Consider the following 18,166-nt stretch of genomic DNA (forward strand, 5'->3'; position numbering starts at 1 on the left):
CCAAGGCTCCTTGCTCTTTTGAGGCATTACTTCGACCTCTCACTTTTTTCACATTGTGACTTGGATGGAGATTGTGTCATTGGCACTCATACCACATCTTCTTACATCTATTAACCTTTGATGCAGGATTTTGTGTGTCTGCAGCATTTGTAGTCAAATAAAGTCTGGCTCCACCGTTTCCAAGGATATGAAATGTGTACTTTCCACTTGAAGGAGGTACAAAAAATCCCTTCACTCTGGATACAAAACCATTGCCCTGATCCTCAAAAAAGAAATCATCAATATGACTAGTACTATAATCAAGCTCTGCTCCAGATAATCCTGCTATAGTGGTTACCAAATTAGCAAATGAGGAGGTTGTTTCATTCCATCTTTCCCAAATGAGTCCTCGATTACCTTTAAAAAAATATTAATAAATTTGAGGCTCCAGAGATACTGTTATGTCACTTTTGTTCTCAAATACTGAACGTGAGGAAATGTCAGAAATCATATTCATTCATACATGTATGCATCAATTTCATTTTTGTATATATATAAAAGTAAGGAGTTGTGGTATGATTGCCAACTATTCATTATAACCAAAGAAGGACAAAGATAAAAATATATATGTAGGTCTCCGGAAGAAAGTTATTTAATCTATTTTTATTTTTTTCAATATATTTTTTCGGTTTTTCTTTATAATCATTTGATTGCCGTAAGATATTTTTTCCGTGGAAATCATTGAATTAGATTCAAAATTTATAAAACTTAAGCCTTTATTGATTTGACCTCATAAAATGTTAAAAAGCGATCAAAATTTAATGTAGAAAATTCCACCTATCAAATCATGGTAATGATAGAGTGAATAAAATAAAACTAAACATTTCAAAACAAAAATATATCATGTTATAGGTTCTTACCAGGATAAGCTGAGGATGAAGATTGTTTGGCTGTTACACACACAAAGCTGGAAGGAGTAACCTTCCCTTCTATTTCACACATTGTATCTACAAATATAAACAAAATTGTCGAAGACTAAAATGACTGACAAGGGTCTTATTTTACAAATTAGACTGAAACAAGTAACATATATGTTCATACAGCTATTATGAAAGGCGGATGTTAATAAATGTCCGTCTAGGTATTTTGTGCTTGAATGAGACAAAATAAAATAGAAATAATTCTGTACATTTTCATTTGCATTTAACAAGATAACACTTTGAAAATTTTCAGCAATTTTAAAAATAAATATCTAATGTATCAATTTAAAAGTTTAAATAATCAGCACAAACCTACCTCCAATTGTAACTTTAACATTTGTATCGAAATTGTTCCCTGTAACAGTTAACCTGAGTCCTCCTTCCGTACTCCCTAATGGTGGAGATATACCAGTTACCTCAGCGTACGTCTGGATCATGTAGATCTCACCATTACCTGATACACGAAGCAGATCAAGGTCTGGTAACGTTCTGTAATAATATACATTGGAGTATAACATAGAAAATCTGGTCTGGAAACATCATACAAACAATGCTGACTTTATAACATTATTTGTATTTGTAGAATATTTTGTAAATAAATTGTATGATCTTAAATTAAGCTGTAAATTAAATAAAAACAGCAAATACAAGACATCTTATCTCTCAGATTCATAATATTGATTAAGAGGAGCAGTTCGTTACACCTCAATTAATAAGTTCCATTTGGGCTTGATTTTGAAACTGGTTTAAAATCATTATTTTTTTAAATAATAGTGTTGCTAACAAATTTTATTTCCTGTATATATAGAAAATAGAAAAATCTAACAAAAACTGGTCAAATAAATATATATCCTTGGAACATAGTTTTTAAAGAAGAAAAAAAGTAGTTTTTAAAATTTGATGATGTCCTCTTGAGACCGTGTGTCAGGACGTAGTTTAAAAAGGAAATCTTTTGGTTGATTTTCTTAAAAATCTCAAAGCAACCCATTGTGGACTTTGGCTGCTTTATGGTCAGGTTATTGTCGCTTTGACACATTCCCCATTTCCTTTCTCAATTTTATTAGTACATATATATATAAGGAGATGGGGCATGTTTGCCAGGAGACAACTTTCCAGAGGAGACTAAAGGACTATGATATATAAACCAAAAGGAACTTGCCTTCCATATGGACCATCAACTATAATACTGGCATTACTGTTACCTAAAATATAAAACACACAATGTATGTTATTGAGAAAGCTGTCAAGAAAACCAAGAAATATAAATTGATATCAATGGTGAATAATTATAGCAACCATCATCTTAACAGTACAACTGATAAACTTTAGTATACTTCTATCAGAGACTTGGTGTACCCACACAATTGGATAACAGTCTATTTAAAAGCCATTACATAACCTTTTTAAAACATGATTTTTGTTATACCTTTTTTCTAATTGGTAAAATGCTTTGTGCATTTTTGGTGAAGATTACCTACAGCAGCACTGTGAGCACAAAATTGTCCAATAGACCACTTTCGAGTTTTTCCTTCAATTATGTTTGCCTTTATGACGTTATTTACCAGATAGAGAGGATCGCCTGTATCCCTACATTATTTACGTTCGTCAAGCGTCTAAGGGATCATCATTGTGCAGGGTAAACTAGAAATAATGGTTGTTCTGTAGGTACTTAATGACAATTCCTTAATGACAGCAGTGCTGATTGTCAATTTTGAGAATTCAATTTGCCGTATAATCATGCATGATAATTTGTACAATATAGATTTACAGTTTTCCAACCACTGCAGGCTCAATATTAAAATGGAAGTGAAGATGCCCCAAAACGCACAAATGATGTTCACTAAAACCAGAGTTTTTGAAGGAAATGCATCAAACTTGAAAGTTGACTATTAAGTTCATATGTATGATATGACCCTGTCCCAGCTCCCCTGTGATGCTGTATCCTATTAGAACTTGTTTATCATTATCTAACTAAGTATTTGACCCTAACAGTGCAAGCTCCCCTATGATGTCCTATATATCTATACTACTTACCTATGAAGGTTCCAGTCATTTTACATTTCAAGGTGCCTGTTTTGGCTAGTCCGTCATCATCTAATGTTATACCATAACTGTAAATAGTAAAGCGTTAATGATATGTATGATTTTTTTCAATAAAACTTTTTCTATAAGCTGTGCAATGCATTAATGATACCTGTGCCTGTATCTCCCATCTGGTGAAAAAAATTGTACCATGGACTGTTAGGCACAAACTAATTTTCATAGTAAATTAGTAAGTAAAAAGATCTTGTCATACGGACTACTTTTTCTTTAATAACTTGTAGATTTCAAAATAACAGAAAAAATGCACAAAAATGATATTTCAGTGTAAAAAAACAGGTGCTCCGCAGGGCACAGATTTATACGACTGCAGAAGTAGAACCCTAATCAATCGGGGCAAGAATGGACACAACATTCAAGCTTGATACCGGTCTGGTTTTGGATTGTGATCAAATTTTTGACATTAAATAAGTTTCTGACACAAAACAAATGTCAAGATCTTACAAATCTAATGCACAATATTGTGCAATTAAAGACTTCTTCTTTAGGTTTTTCAAAAATTTGGAATTTTAGAAATTTAGAGGAAAAAAAATGAAAATTACTACCACCCCCTTTTTTATGGGATTGGTCCAAAACCCGAAATTTCTTTATACATACTTTACAAGAAGTGAAAAGGATGAACATTTGAACAAACTAAACATTGTATTTTAAATGTTTTTGAATTACCTCCCTTAGACTACTTTTAAATTGTCTTACTTGTCCATAGACCAGAAAAACCTAGTTTCCCCCTTTTTTTGCTCTTATTCCACAAAATATTTAGCCATTACCCATCAAAGTCAATATTAACCATCCCTCCATAGTATGGAAACTTGTGGTATAATTTCAAAGATATTCAAACACTTAAACACAAATTATTGTATGAAAACTACAAAAATGCTTATTTGAGCCCCCGTTTATGGCCCCTAATTCCTAAACTATTGGGACCATAACCCACAAAAACAATTCCAACCTTCCTTTAGTGGTATTGAGCTTTCTGGTAAAAATTTATAGAGATCCATTAACTTAAATTAAAGTTATTGTCTGGAAACTAAATGTGTCTTCGCACGACGCAGACGACAACAACATTATAGCATTAATAAACGACCAATACATTATTACGGTCCTACCACTGTAGAATGACAGAGTATGGCCAATTTAAGGGTCAGATTTGAGGAGCAACAACTTCAAATCAGTAATATATTTCTTTCTGCTTTTTCAAGGTGAATACTGTTGTGCTTTTTGATCACTTTAGAAATATATTCTCTTGACCTTGCTCTTGAAGTTTTAAAGATAAGTCATAAACTGTGACAATTTCACTGTCAATTTTTCTTTATTTTTTATAGTTTTAAATATATGCTAATACTCTAGATTGACATGTAATTGTTATGAACTTCGGCTGAGTTTCACCTACAGCCACCATGTTGGTATATCAACCTGTATAGAAAATCATGAACAATTGATGAAAATTAGCTAACTATGGTTTCTATCCATTGAGCAGTTTCCAAGTAGAATACATTTATAGCAAAGTTAGTTTAGGATAAACAGACTCAAAGTGAAGTCAAAAGTGCACATGGACCTTGGGCCAGGTGAGCTTACTAATTTTGGTTTAGGTTACCATTAGGACACTTTAATTACATTATCACACTTAAATCATTTAAAGTCAAATTTTAAACTACAAAAAGCCTGCTCTATTTTTAATATAGTACAATTCAAATTGGTTTCATACTTTGGTTGTATAATATTTAGCATGAATTTCTAATTGTGTTAAAAATTCAATGACATATATTGTGTTTGACCTTTTTCTGAATATTTTGTTTGATTTACAGAATGAAAAATATTAACATGATATAAGAATATTAAATCCTTCAAAAAGACAATTTTTAATTCCTTCTCTTAGATTACAAAATGGACAAAAGATTCCAATTGCCTAGGTTGCTCAGAAACTACATTGTTTCCCCTCTTACTCTCACTTTTTATCAATCATCAGCTGTCAGATCATTTCAATAAATTTCTAATATTTCAAAAGAGCCAAGTATTATATCTTAATAATAAATCCTGCACAACTGTTTGCATGGTTACTTACAACACATCATTTGGCATCTTTAATTCACACAACTGGAAGGCAGCATAAACTCTAAAAAAAAAATACAGATCTTAAAACTCAATTAATGTAAAAAAAAAAAAACTTTTTTTTTTTTATAAAAATGAACTTTACATGACAGTTTTATAGCAATGTAAAAATGAACTTTACATGACAGTTTTATAGCAATGTAAAAATGAACTTTACATGACAGTTTTATAACAATGTAAAAATGAACTTTACATGACAGTTTTATGACAATGTAAAAATGAACTTTACATGACTGTTTTATAACAATGTAAAAATGAACTTTACATGACAGTTTTATAACAATGTAAAAATGAACTTTACATGACAGTTTTATAGCAATGTAAAAATGAACTTTACATGACAGTTTTATAACAATGCAAAAATGCACTTTACATGACTGTTTTATAACAATGTAAAAATGAACTTTACATGACAGTTTTATAACTATGTAAAAATGAACTTTACATGACAGTTTTATAACAATGTAAAAATGAACTTTACATGACAGTTTTATAACAATGTAAAAATGAACTTTACATGACTGTTTTATAACAATGTAAAAATGAACTTTACATGACTGTTTTATAACAATGTCATTTCAATATTTTCCTGTCTTACATGTCTTATGCCTAAATTAGATTCTTTTTTGCTTTGGTCGTAATAATACTTTTTCTGTTTCCCAGCTTTCCTGAAAGGTATCAGTTTTAACAAAATTTTCAAATATTGTATGGTATTGTTTCTTATTCTTTTGATTTATAAATATTTTTTTAATTGCCCTATTCGTAGCTCTTGAATCTTAACCCTCCCTTATTTGCCAAACGAAAAGCTTACCTAGTACATGACTAGGCTTCCCCAGGGTCCAATGTACTACATAGATGCTCTATATGAAACAGCCCACAAGTAAATTAATTTAATTTTCATTGTTTGTTAAAACTCAGTTTAAATATAAATAATGTTGGTGTATTTACCTTAGTATAGGATCACTGATACTATTTGTTATTGCTGTACTGATTATGTTACTGCCATATACTGCTGACATGATTTTACCTTTCATTTCAATAACTTCACCTGAAATCACATTATAATCCCTAAAAGTTGTACCAAAAGTTATGTTTTTTGTTAATAAAATGAACAAAACTTGACTTGTGTGTACTTTATGCAGACTATTCTGAATTTCAGTAAAAAGTAAAATCACAAAAATACTGAACTCTGAATTGTGAACAAGTGAATAAGGTATGTAATGTCTAGAGGTATAGGGGAGGTTTAAAATCTCACAAAACATGTTAAAACTTGCCACATTTTCAAGTCAAAATGCCCTGGGCACTGGGTCATAAAACTTTACTCAGTACTCCAAGTACAAAATAAGTGCTCGAAACATAAAATCCAGTATTTTGATTGGTTGATTCTTGAGTCAGTACAAAAATCGTGCTCAAAAGTTTTATGACCACAAGGCCTGGTTTTTGTTTAGCTTTGTATGTTTTTTTTTAAATCTGGTTAATTTATATGTTTCTTAGTTAAGTGTGACGATCATTTTCCTTAAACATGTTAAACTTTTACACTTATTGTTGAATGAACAGCTACAGCCAGCCTTCAGGATTAATTTCCTTGCAGTGTTGGAAGACCTGTTAGTGCGCTTTGGTCTGGATTCTGCTCTTTGGTTGGGTTGTTGTAGCTTTAACACATTCCCTATTTCCATTCTTAAAGTAATTACCATGCTTCATCAGTAACGAAACCAGGGTGGCCCCTCTTTGATTGCCCCCAAAAAACTATATATCTCATATGATTTTTTGGCATAAAATAGTCCCAAATTATAACCTTTAATGAATTATTTTTCCTGTCAAAATTCCTGTTCCCAACCCTAATGAATTTAACAAATGTTTAAGATTTGTTAATTTCAAAATTCTCCAACAGACTGTTTTTTATATAGAAAAAAATTTGAACCTGAATATACAACTGATATGAGAAAGGTAAGGCACAGTTAGCAGTTGGGGCTATAACTTTGATGATGACATTATCATGGTCATGTGAGCAAAAGTAATAAAAACTACTTATTAATAAATAAATTTTAAAGAGACACATGGCTGCATATTATTGTTATTTAAAATGAGTTCACATTTTTGTTTAGGGGCCAAGCATGCTTCTGGGGTCAGGATTTTCTCACTCACAGTGTATAATACCCAGTGGTGGCCTTATGCTCTTTTCTGATCTTTGGTCTGTATGTTGTCTCTTTGACATTCTCTGTTTCCATTTTCAATGTTATCAGTTATTAAACTTAAGGACGCCTCCAGGTGCGGGAATTTCTCGTTACATTGAAAATCTGTTGGTGACCTTCTGCTGTTGTTGGTTGTTGTCTCTTTGATACATTCCCCATTTCCATTCTCAAAGATATTGGATAATGGTCGTGGTAAATTAAATAATTGGAAAAATCAAACATATCTCTATGGTAAAGACATTATTTAACCCACATGTGTGCATGTGCATTTGCATGCCAGTTATTGTATACTCACCAGGTGGTGCTGACTGCTGCATCTCTGTTATTGTTGGAGTGTTGTTAATGGTATACTTAAAATTAAAAGTTTAAAAAGAGTAAGAAAAAATCAAATCTTCTTTAAGGTTTTACAAACTTTTTAAGTACTTTTTTAACTGTAAATATGATAGCTATGATTACTATAAATAAACATTTTCTTCAAACAAACAAAAATAAAATTAAAATAAAATAGGTAGTTGGGGTCTTAGAACAAATATAGAAATAGTGCCACCATTAGGCTTATAATGCTGGAACTGCTGGGTGTGATTTTAAATATAGTAGAATGAGTTTTGAGTTAGTATCCAAATAGAATAAATGCTTTATCAAATATTCACAAATAATGGTAAAATAATGAATTCACAGCGACAGTTTGCTAGATCTTATGTAGATTCAATACAAATACATTTTGATCATAAAGTGTGACTTTTATTGGTTACCCTTTTTTTCTATTTGTTATTTTTAATTTTTAACAAGCATTTTTAATTATTAATAAACTGTTTCAACTAGTTGAATTAAAAAAAAATCATTTGCCTACCTACCCTTTTTTTCAGCATGCTAGCAGGAACACAGGCATTACTTATATATAGGCCTATAAAGCAGCAATACAAAGAGGCCAAAACCAAAGGACTACTGTAAGCCAACTTTTTTTTGCAGATACTTTATTTCACATTTAACCCTTACTAGCCCATATCACGGCAATTTCATTTTGCGATTTTCAAAATCACTTCATACATCATGTACATAGTTCTATCAGAATTGTTTTTCTATACCTTAAGAGAAAGTGTTATATATAAAGGTATATATAGACAAAAAATTCTGAGACAAGTGCCTGTGTTAGACATGTTAGAAAAGGAAAGATCCTGAGTTTCAAATTTTCACTATGATTTTTATTCACATTATTTTTCTACTTGTGATGAGCAAAGGCAAATAGGTCGCAAAAATATAGTTGGTTTTCAGTATTAGATTTTAAATACTTACTCTAAATCTGCAGCTTGAGTGTTTTGGATTACCCTTACAGAGGAATTCTGGTGGAATGTCCTCACCATCCACATTAACTTTTACAAAATAATATCCTTCTTTTGCTGGTCTGTAAAATAAAAATATATCATAATTATTTGTCATTTATTGTAGAAACTACTGCTTTCATTTTTTTGGTTATAAAACACTTTCAAAATAAAATGTTTCTTTGAGCGCAGTTGGATAAGACTGGATAAAACCCTGAACAGTCAGGGCAAAAATGGACACAATATTCACACACTTGATACAGGTCTGACTCTGAATTGTAATTAAATATTTGACACATAATAGGTTTCTGACACAGAATAACTGCAGTCAAAGAACTTAGAATTGGTTATATGATTTGAAATAAGATTATCTCCCTTACAATGCGTTTAAATTGTCCATTAATCAGGAATTTCTTATTTTCCCTGCCTTTCTTGCCTCCAATTCCCAAACTGTGTGAGCCTTTACCCCTCAAAGCAAATCCTTAACATTATCTCTTTGTTGTATGGAATCTTGTGGAGACATTCATACACCGTTCCACAAGTTTCTGTATCGAAACTAGAAAATTGAGTTTTTGTGCCTTTTTTTGGCCCTTAATTCCTGTAAGGACCTGTCTGACCATAACCCCCAAAATCAATCACAACATACCTTTCGTGGTATAAACCCTGTGTTTAAATTATATAGATTTTTATTCACTTACACTTAAGAGGGAGGGTAGGAGGGGTCCTGATCCGGAAATCCTGTGCTTAAAAATACGAAATCCCTAAATCTTGGGCTTTGAAAAACAAGAAATCACGAGGTCCTGAGATTCGAAAAAAAGAATTTCTTGATCTCAAAAGGGTCAATCACAAAACCCCCAGCTTAATTAAATACACCCGATCCTGGAGTCCGTATAAAGGTCCTATCCCCCCTCACTACGTGAAACAACTTTTTGTAAAAACACAGAGGCAGATTTAGGGGGGGGGGGGCTAGCCCCCCCCCCTTTTTGGGAAAAAATTTGGTTGCTTATATAGGGAATCACTGAAGCGTGACTTAAGTGGGCCCCCTCTTAGGTCAGTCAGTGGGCCCCCACTTATGAAAATTCCTGGATCCACCACTGAAACATGAGATGATTTACATGATTTTTACAATGACATTACTGATCAGGGCCGTAGCGTAATGGAGGCAAATGAGGCAAATGCCTCACTTTTGAAACGACGACCGAACTTTTAAAGTGTCATTTTTGTTTAATTATATATTTTACATTATCAATATGCGAGTTTCACGATTCACATTATCTACAAGCACACTACTACATACAATATGACCAATCTGCAGCAGCGATTGCAGCTTTTACCATAGCGATGACAGTAAAAAAATAAGTGTTCCGAATACAAATCAAAATAAAAAAATGATACAAATCTTAATGTCATTACAAAACTGATTGAAGATGGGTTCTTTAAAGAGAAAAAATATGAAAAAGGTAACTCATGAGTATAAAGACCCCCTATAAGTATGCTGGCTTATTACTTTCCTTGGTTTATTTTTAAATCGATAACGCTATAGTTATTAATCTTTACACTAAAATAATTCATTGGCCAAAAATATAATAATTATTCATAATTAATTTAAACAAAATCACGAACCGCCTTTTCTATGGAAGTCTCAGTTTAATGTATAAGGCAATTCTTGATTTTTATTTATCTTTGATAAAGTATGAAATACATTTTTGGTATTGTTTGAAAATATTTTTTTCGTGTTCTTTTTCTGTTAATGATCAGCATTGTCTGGTTGTTTGCAAGCGTGTTCCATTGATTCTAGTGCAGTAGGTTGTGGGTTCGAACCCCCGTAGGTCATACCAATGACTTGAAAATTGAAAGAATAATGTGAAAGATAACTTGTGATCACTTGTGACATACGAACGTCAAAAATCCGGTTAACCCTTTCCTCCATAATGACGCTTTTGACGCCACCCCCCTTACTCCATAATGACGCCTTTTGCCGCCTGTGTAGTACCTTAGTTGAAACACTTTGACTACAAAGTGTCTGCAGTAGACTAAATGAAATTTGTATCCAATATGAAAAGGAATATCATAGGAATATCCAACTTAGATTTATTTGATGAAATAGTTGTTTTTCACAATGCATTAATACTTGAAAGCATATGTTCAGCATTTTATTAAAAAAATCCTATGCGAATAAAGTATGCAAAAAAAATATTTCTATGGAGGAAAGGGTTAAGTAACAATGTTGGTCTATTTTTCTCTGTACCTATTCTTATGGTTAATGATTATGTATAATAAATATATTCTTATTGATGCTTATCTTTTAAAAGCTTATAACTTGCTGTTGGACATACATATATATATATATATACATAAGAACGTGTGTTGAAGCTTTTCGATAGTACAGGTCACAAGAGAATCGGAAAATTTAAGTTGACCAACAGAGATTAACTTTAATATTGAAACTTGATTTGTTACTTACTAGGCTAGTTAATAATAAAAACCGCATTTCTGTTATATTTTTTATTTTTTTATTATAGATGGTAATGCTGGAAAAAGCTTCTACCGTTAGAGGTACCCGAACCACCCGAATTGCCTCACTTTAAATGAACATGCCCTACGGCCTTGCTGATGGATCTTTAAGCTCAATAATAAAAGGGTTCCAAGTAACCAAGTGTCTCACTTACTTTACGGATCTCATAAATATTTGAAAACTATCGTTATGATAAATTTTAACTGGAAGACACTGGAAGTAAAACTAATTTAAGTCCATACTGGCATACATAACTTTGTTTACAAAAATATGTGATATGGTATATATTTCTGTTATACTAAATATGTAAAAAGGGTAAAGTAGTGACTAATATCAGCTATGCCAACCCTTCCAACTAAGGATGGAAGCGCCTATTCGGATCTAGTCCAAATAATTATGACGTTTGGCAAGGCTATTTTTATTTTTTTTCTGGGACGCCTTCCTACAACGTCGTAGGAAGGCGTCCCAGAAAAAAATTAAAATAGCCTTGCCAGACGTCATAATTATTTGGACTAATTCGGATCCTGCTCCATTGATGCACGTGCAGCCAAATATGCACGATTCTAAAATTCACATCAAAGTCGGTATTAACAAATCCGGACATAACAATCGTTAAGTATTTCGTTTGCTCTGTGTTATAGTAGTCTGACTCTCAGGTTATATCTATGTCAAAGTACAATATGTTTAACTATTTTTCAAGTTTACTGATGAATGTAAGGCTTTGAGTAGAACTTTGTGCGTTACGTTACAAATTACATGTTGTTTTTAATTAAAACTGACAAAACAACAATCGACATTTGTCCCCGGCGTATCATGTATTGTTACTATTCATCGCTAGCCTAACTAAAAGTTAAGCTTCTTACGCTGTGAGAGCCTCGGAGTTTTTCCAAATAAAAAAAAATCCACTCTAAGTTCAAATCTCTCAAATAGTCTAGTTTAACCGTTTACACAGCAAATACACATAGTAAAATTATATTGTAATATCATAGACATCTCTGGTAATATCTATGGACTACTATACTATAACATTAGTCTCAGGTAATATACATCTCAATAATTCATAATCAACACTCATTTCTGAAAAATTATTAAGGGATCTCAATACACCTTAATTACTGCATTTCAGTGACTTTTTATGCAATTTTAAAATACTAGAAAATAATCATTGGTTTTGGCCCCCCCCCCTTTTTTCCCTCTTTTCTCTCTATCCATGTAACTTACTCTGTTACACATAAAATTTGTACTTCTGTTGTTCCATCCTTCTGTACTTTACATTCCACTACCTCTGTATCTGATGTCAAGAATACTGTGTTGCCACCATCGTATTGGTTTGTGGCAAATCCAGTTCCGTCAATTGTAATCTTTGTTCCTCCATTTAAACTTCCTGCTATAGTATTTACTTTTAATACTGACCGAACGGCTGAAAAATAAAACTCAGTTTAAATATATTTAGCATTAATCTAACCTAAACATTGCCGAAGTATCCTATACCGTTGTTACTTTCCTTTCATTTATGAAGACATGGAATATATGTTTCCATCTTAGTTTGTACAATAGTTGGAAAATAGCTATGTTAATAGAGAAGTCAGGTATTCAAGTTTAGACAACTTATACAATTAGTTATTCTTTATGACTAAATGCAGTAACTAGCGCTATGTGGATAAATTTTGGGTTCAGTATAAATTACTCAATGTAATGCATATAATTGAAATTAATGTAAATGATACTGGAAAGAATTTTGGAGAACAAAAAGTCAATTTTTCATGGAAATAAATAATTAATACAAAAATAAGATGTGATATGCTTGTCATTAAGACAACTACCCACGACGTTAATGAAAGGAACTATTCTAGTTCACCGTGCCGCCTACAACGACAAATAAATTTTATCTAAGATACATGATTTTTTTTATTAGTTGTTAGTGGCTTTGAACTAGCGGTCTATAACTGCGAGTACTCTCAGATCTGTACTTAGTGTCTTTTTGTTGTTAGGATGTACCCAGCCACGTCTACTTGTACTTGTAATATTTGTATTTTTATCCATCTGATGAGTTAAGTCTTTTCAACTGATTTTTATAGTTCGTTCTTATGTTGTACTGTTACGCCACTGTGATCCACTGTCCCAGGTTAGTGGAGAGTTGGAGCCCGCTAACATGTTTAAACCCGCCACATTCTTTATGTCATGTGCCTGTTCCAAGTCAGGAGCCTGTAAATCAGTGGATGTCAGTTGTTTATGGGTTACATATTCGTTTTTAGTTTTGTTTTTTTGTATACATAAATTAAGCCGTTAGTTTTCTTGTTTGAATTGTTTTACATTGTCATTTCGGGTTCTTTTATAGCTGATTATGCGGTATGGGATTTGCTCATTATTGAAGGCCGCGTACGTTGACCTATAGTTGGGCTTTGTGTGTCAGTTGGTCTCTTGTGGAGAGACCTCTCATTGGCAATCATAACACATTTTCTTTTTTATATGTGTAGTCAGCTATAGATGGTACCGGCATGCTAAAATGTAAACAAATATAATCGACTTCAACCCATGAATCTCATACGACTGATATGGGACAGCCATACATGTATATAGAATCTGGCCAGGTTGAACATGTTTGCTAATGCTAGACCCTCCCTTAACAAAACAGTGATGTAATAGCATAACATAAACACAAATTGTACAAATCTGTTTGAAGAGGCTTGACTCATCAAATCGAAAAATACCAAAAACAAATAACCAAAGGACCAAAGGACCAAAGACAAACAGTACAGAGCTAAGAGTACTTAAGGGGGTCGGAGGAATCCTGATCCCGAAATTCCGGGCTTGAAAACAAAAATCCCGAGGTCCCGAATTTATAACAAATTATATCCCGACATTTCAAAATTCGAAAAAAAGAATTCCTTGACCCCGAAAGGGTTAATCCCGAAATCCCGAGTTTAAAAAAACACCTAATCCCGACGTCCCGAAAAAAGTCCTCCCCCTTTAGTACTCGGAGGTACAGAAAGGTAGTAAAACAAATCATTTTTACACAGGCTACATATTGAAATACCAATCAGTACATATCCAATAGATTTAGTGTAAAGCCATCAGTAACAGTCTATAAAACTTGACACTGCATGCAATCCAAAAGTATAAGTATTGATAGGATGTGGACATAACCGGTTCATAACGGTGTACTTTGAATACGTACAATCTCGTTATTTTTAACTTATTAAAATAATGTAAGTACCGATATTCCAATATCTTATGTTAAATTGATAATCTTTGTTTCAGTTAGATTGAAAAATTAAAATACGCTAAAATACGATTTTGCCTTTTGATTTTGGACTTTCCTTTTTGAATTTTCCTCGGAGTTCAGTCTTTTTGTGTTTTTACTTTTGAACATTTTTTTGCAAAAATTACGCTTTTTTCTAAAATCCTAAAACTTGGGGAAAAAATATTGTTTCCAAAGAATTTTTTAACAAACGTAGAGCATACTTATTTAAAGAAGATTATCCAAATGTATTTTCAAAAATCCGCTTGTGAGCATCTTATGAGACAAAGAGGTTAAGTATGTCTATCAAAAAGAATACAAATGTAAAAAAAAATCATCATGGGATCTGGGATCAAACATGCAAAACTGTATCGTATTCTCTAAACAGGGTGCAATTGGTTCCCATAGGAGTATCCACAGCCTTTCGATAAACTTTATTCATTTTTCTAAAAATCATCTTGCGAAGTAAAGTGTATAGAAAAAAGTAAAAGAACAAAACTACCGCAGTCTAAGGAAAATTAAAAAAAATGAAGAAATTTTTAATATCAGATTGCAAATTCAAAAGAGTAAGCACACCAAACGAATGTAGAACAACTGTCATATTCCTGGCAATGTACAAACATTTCCTTATATATCATTTTTCTACTGATAAAAAGGAGTAAACCGTAGCTCGGCTACCTTCTCCAAAGTGATACACATTTTGGAGGGCCAACAATGAATTATATATAGGCTAATAACATCAATAGTTAACATTGCTACATACTGTCAAATGAAAGGTGATACAATCTGAAAAATTAAATGTAATTTTAAACAATATGATATTTAAAAACTCAAACAATATTGTTTTATCACAAAGATGGCCATACAAAGGTGTTTTTTTTTTCAAAGTAGGTATTAATTTCCCGCACTGAGTTCCCACATAACTTAAAGGTAGCTTTGTTATTGCGCAAGGTCACGACATGCTTTGAGCGTGATAAATAAATATAAACGACTTTCTAATCAAATCAATGTATAAATTTATCAATTTTCTAATTCCTATTTTTATGTTAGTAGATTGGGTGTCTTTTTCTGAGCATCTCTACTGCGCATGCTACACAACAGTTTAACAGCTTCTATGGATTTAAAGTATTGAAACAGATATCATTCATATAATGTAACAGTAGAAACGTCTAAAGATGAATCTTAAACATTAAACTATTAACAAATTAAATGTCAGTAAGTGTATTTAACACATAAAATTAAATCTTTTTAGTAATATAAGGACACAAAAAAATACATTGTTTTACCAGAGACATTTCCCTGGTTTTAATTCATTTCTAAGAAAATATTTTTCAACCAAAATAAGATCAAATCTCCCTATTTTAATTTAATATTTCGAAAGTACTTACGAAAACCAAATATTTCATCAAATTTAACCAATTCTATCGTTTAATTTTAACGGTGAAAACAACAAGGCCAGCTAGGTAACCCCAAATCTTTATATTGAAATTTGAAAGTATACTGACCCAGAGTCTTTAAAAGAAGTATAAGAAAATATATTTTCGAAAGTTAAGACGCCCAAATACCTTAATTTAGAAAGATATCTCGTGTTGAGGAAATGACCCTGTCGATTTTTCATGCAAATGAAATCTGCCTATAAACTGTGTAATATGATAGACTCATGATATTATCATGTGTTATTGCCTTTTAAAGTGCTGAAGTGATACACATTTTAGAGGGCCAACAATGAATTATATAGGCTAATAACATCAATAGTGAACATTGATTCATACTGTCAAATGAAAGGTGACACAATCTGAAAAATTCAAACAATATAATATTTAACCAGATGCTCCGCAGGGCGTAGCTTTATACGACCGCAGAGGTTGAACCCTGAACGGTTGGGGCAAGTATGGACACAACATTCAAGCTGGATTCAGCTCTAAATTTGGATTGTGATTAAATAGTTGACACAGCATAGGTTTCTGACAAAGAATGAATGTGTTCTAATGAACTTAAAATTTTTGTTTTCTCTTAGAGCAATTCACTATGCTGTTGAATATTAATCCTCTCAAAAAAATGTTTGAAGAAATTTTCTTTTTATTTATGAAATTTCAAATGAGAAAAATTGAACCCAATTTTTTTAATCACATCCCCCTTTCCCTTATTCCAAAACTTATCTCAATTAAAATTTCTAATGGAGTTTGCAACAATAACTACTCATTTAAATACATCATAATATATTAAGATGTAAAAAAAACTGCTTGTTATCACTGAATGGTAAAGATTATTTTAATTTATCAGTTGGTAGTAAAAAGTGAATATATATTGTATATTGTATATAACAAAGACACAAGTTGATTCTGGACAAAGAAAGATAACTCCAATTAAAAAACATTCTTGCTATTGCACAATATTGTGAAATTAGATATTTCTTGTTGATTCTGGACAAAGAAAGATAACTCCAATTAAAAAAAATTCTTGCTATTGCACAATATTGTGAAATTAGATATTTCTTGTTGATTCTGGACAAAGAAAGATAACTCCAATTAAAAAAAATTCTTGCTATTGCACAATATTGTGAAATTAGATATTTCTTGCAAACTTTTGGACAAAGAAAGATAACTCTAATTAAAAAAAAATTGCTATTTCACAATATTGTGCAATTAGATATTTCTTGCCGTTGCGCAATACTGTGCAATTGAAAAGACTTGCTATTGCACAATACTTAATATAATAATTTTAGATCCTGATTTGGACCAACTTGAAAACTGGGCCCATAATCAAAAATCTAAGAACATGTTTGGATTCAGCATATCAAAGAACCCCAAGATTTCAATTTTTGTTAAAATCAAACTAAGTTTAATTTTGGACCCTTTGGACTTTAATGTAAACCAATTTGAAAACAGGACCAAAAATGAAGAATCTACATACACAGTTAGATTTGGCATATCAAAGAACCCCATATATTCAATTTTTGATGAAATCAAACAAAGTTTAATTTTGGACCCCGATTTGGACCAACTTGAAAACGGGGCCAATAATCAAGAATCTAAGTACATTTTTAGATTCAGCATATCAAAGAACCCAACCGATTCATTTTTTGTCAAAATCAAACTAAGTTTAATTTTGGACCCTTTGGACCTAAATGTAAACCAATTTGAAAACGGGACCAAAAGTAAAGAATTTACATACACAGTTAGATTCAGCATATCAAAGAACCCCAATTATTCAATTTTGATGAAATCAAACAAAGTTTAATTTTGGACCCTTTGGGCCCCTTATTTCTAAACTGTTGGGACCAAATCTTCCAAAATCAATACCAACCTTCCTTTTATGGTCATAAACCTTGTGTTCAAATTTCATAGATTTCTATTTACTTATACTAACGTTATGGTGCAAAAACCAAGAAAAATGCTTATTTGGGCCCTTTTTTGGCCCCTAATTCCTAAACTGTTGAAACCAAAACTCCCAAAATCAATCCCAACCTTTCTTTTGTGGTCATAAACCTTGTGTCAAAATTTCATAGATTTCTATTAGCTTAAACTAAAGTTATAGTGCGAAAACCAAGAAAATGCTTATTTGGGCCCTTTTTGGCCCCTAATTCCTAAAATGTTGGGACCAAAACTCCCAAAATCAATACCAACCTTCCTTTTGTGGTCATAAACCTTGTGTTAAAATTTCATAGATTTCTATTCACTTTTACTAAAGTTAGAGTGCGAAAAATAAAAGTATTCGGACGACGACGACGA

The 18,166-nt window shown here is 31.9% G+C and overlaps 1 protein-coding gene across 1 annotated transcript in view; it reads right to left on the reverse strand.

The window, feature by feature from the left end:
* The window catches only part of LOC134699022 (fibrocystin-L-like), an 85,546-nt gene extending 72,309 nt beyond the window's left edge, over positions 1–13,237 (reverse strand). Inside the window, exons 1-11 of the mRNA XM_063560714.1 lie at positions 13,165–13,237; positions 12,416–12,614; positions 8,654–8,762; positions 7,656–7,710; positions 6,117–6,216; positions 5,122–5,172; positions 2,994–3,070; positions 2,119–2,161; positions 1,276–1,448; positions 900–986; positions 116–396 (exon numbers count right to left, since the gene is read on the reverse strand). Of these exons, the coding sequence (XP_063416784.1) occupies positions 116–396; positions 900–986; positions 1,276–1,448; positions 2,119–2,161; positions 2,994–3,070; positions 5,122–5,172; positions 6,117–6,216; positions 7,656–7,710; positions 8,654–8,762; positions 12,416–12,614; positions 13,165–13,237 (1,248 nt within the window). The remainder of the gene's footprint in view (positions 1–115; positions 397–899; positions 987–1,275; positions 1,449–2,118; positions 2,162–2,993; positions 3,071–5,121; positions 5,173–6,116; positions 6,217–7,655; positions 7,711–8,653; positions 8,763–12,415; positions 12,615–13,164) is intronic.
* Between the last annotated feature and the right edge of the window lie 4,929 nt (positions 13,238–18,166).

The sequence above is a fragment of the Mytilus trossulus genome, unplaced genomic scaffold (assembly GCF_036588685.1).
Source record: "Mytilus trossulus isolate FHL-02 unplaced genomic scaffold, PNRI_Mtr1.1.1.hap1 h1tg000024l__unscaffolded, whole genome shotgun sequence".
Classification (NCBI taxonomy): Eukaryota; Metazoa; Mollusca; class Bivalvia; order Mytilida; family Mytilidae; genus Mytilus; species Mytilus trossulus.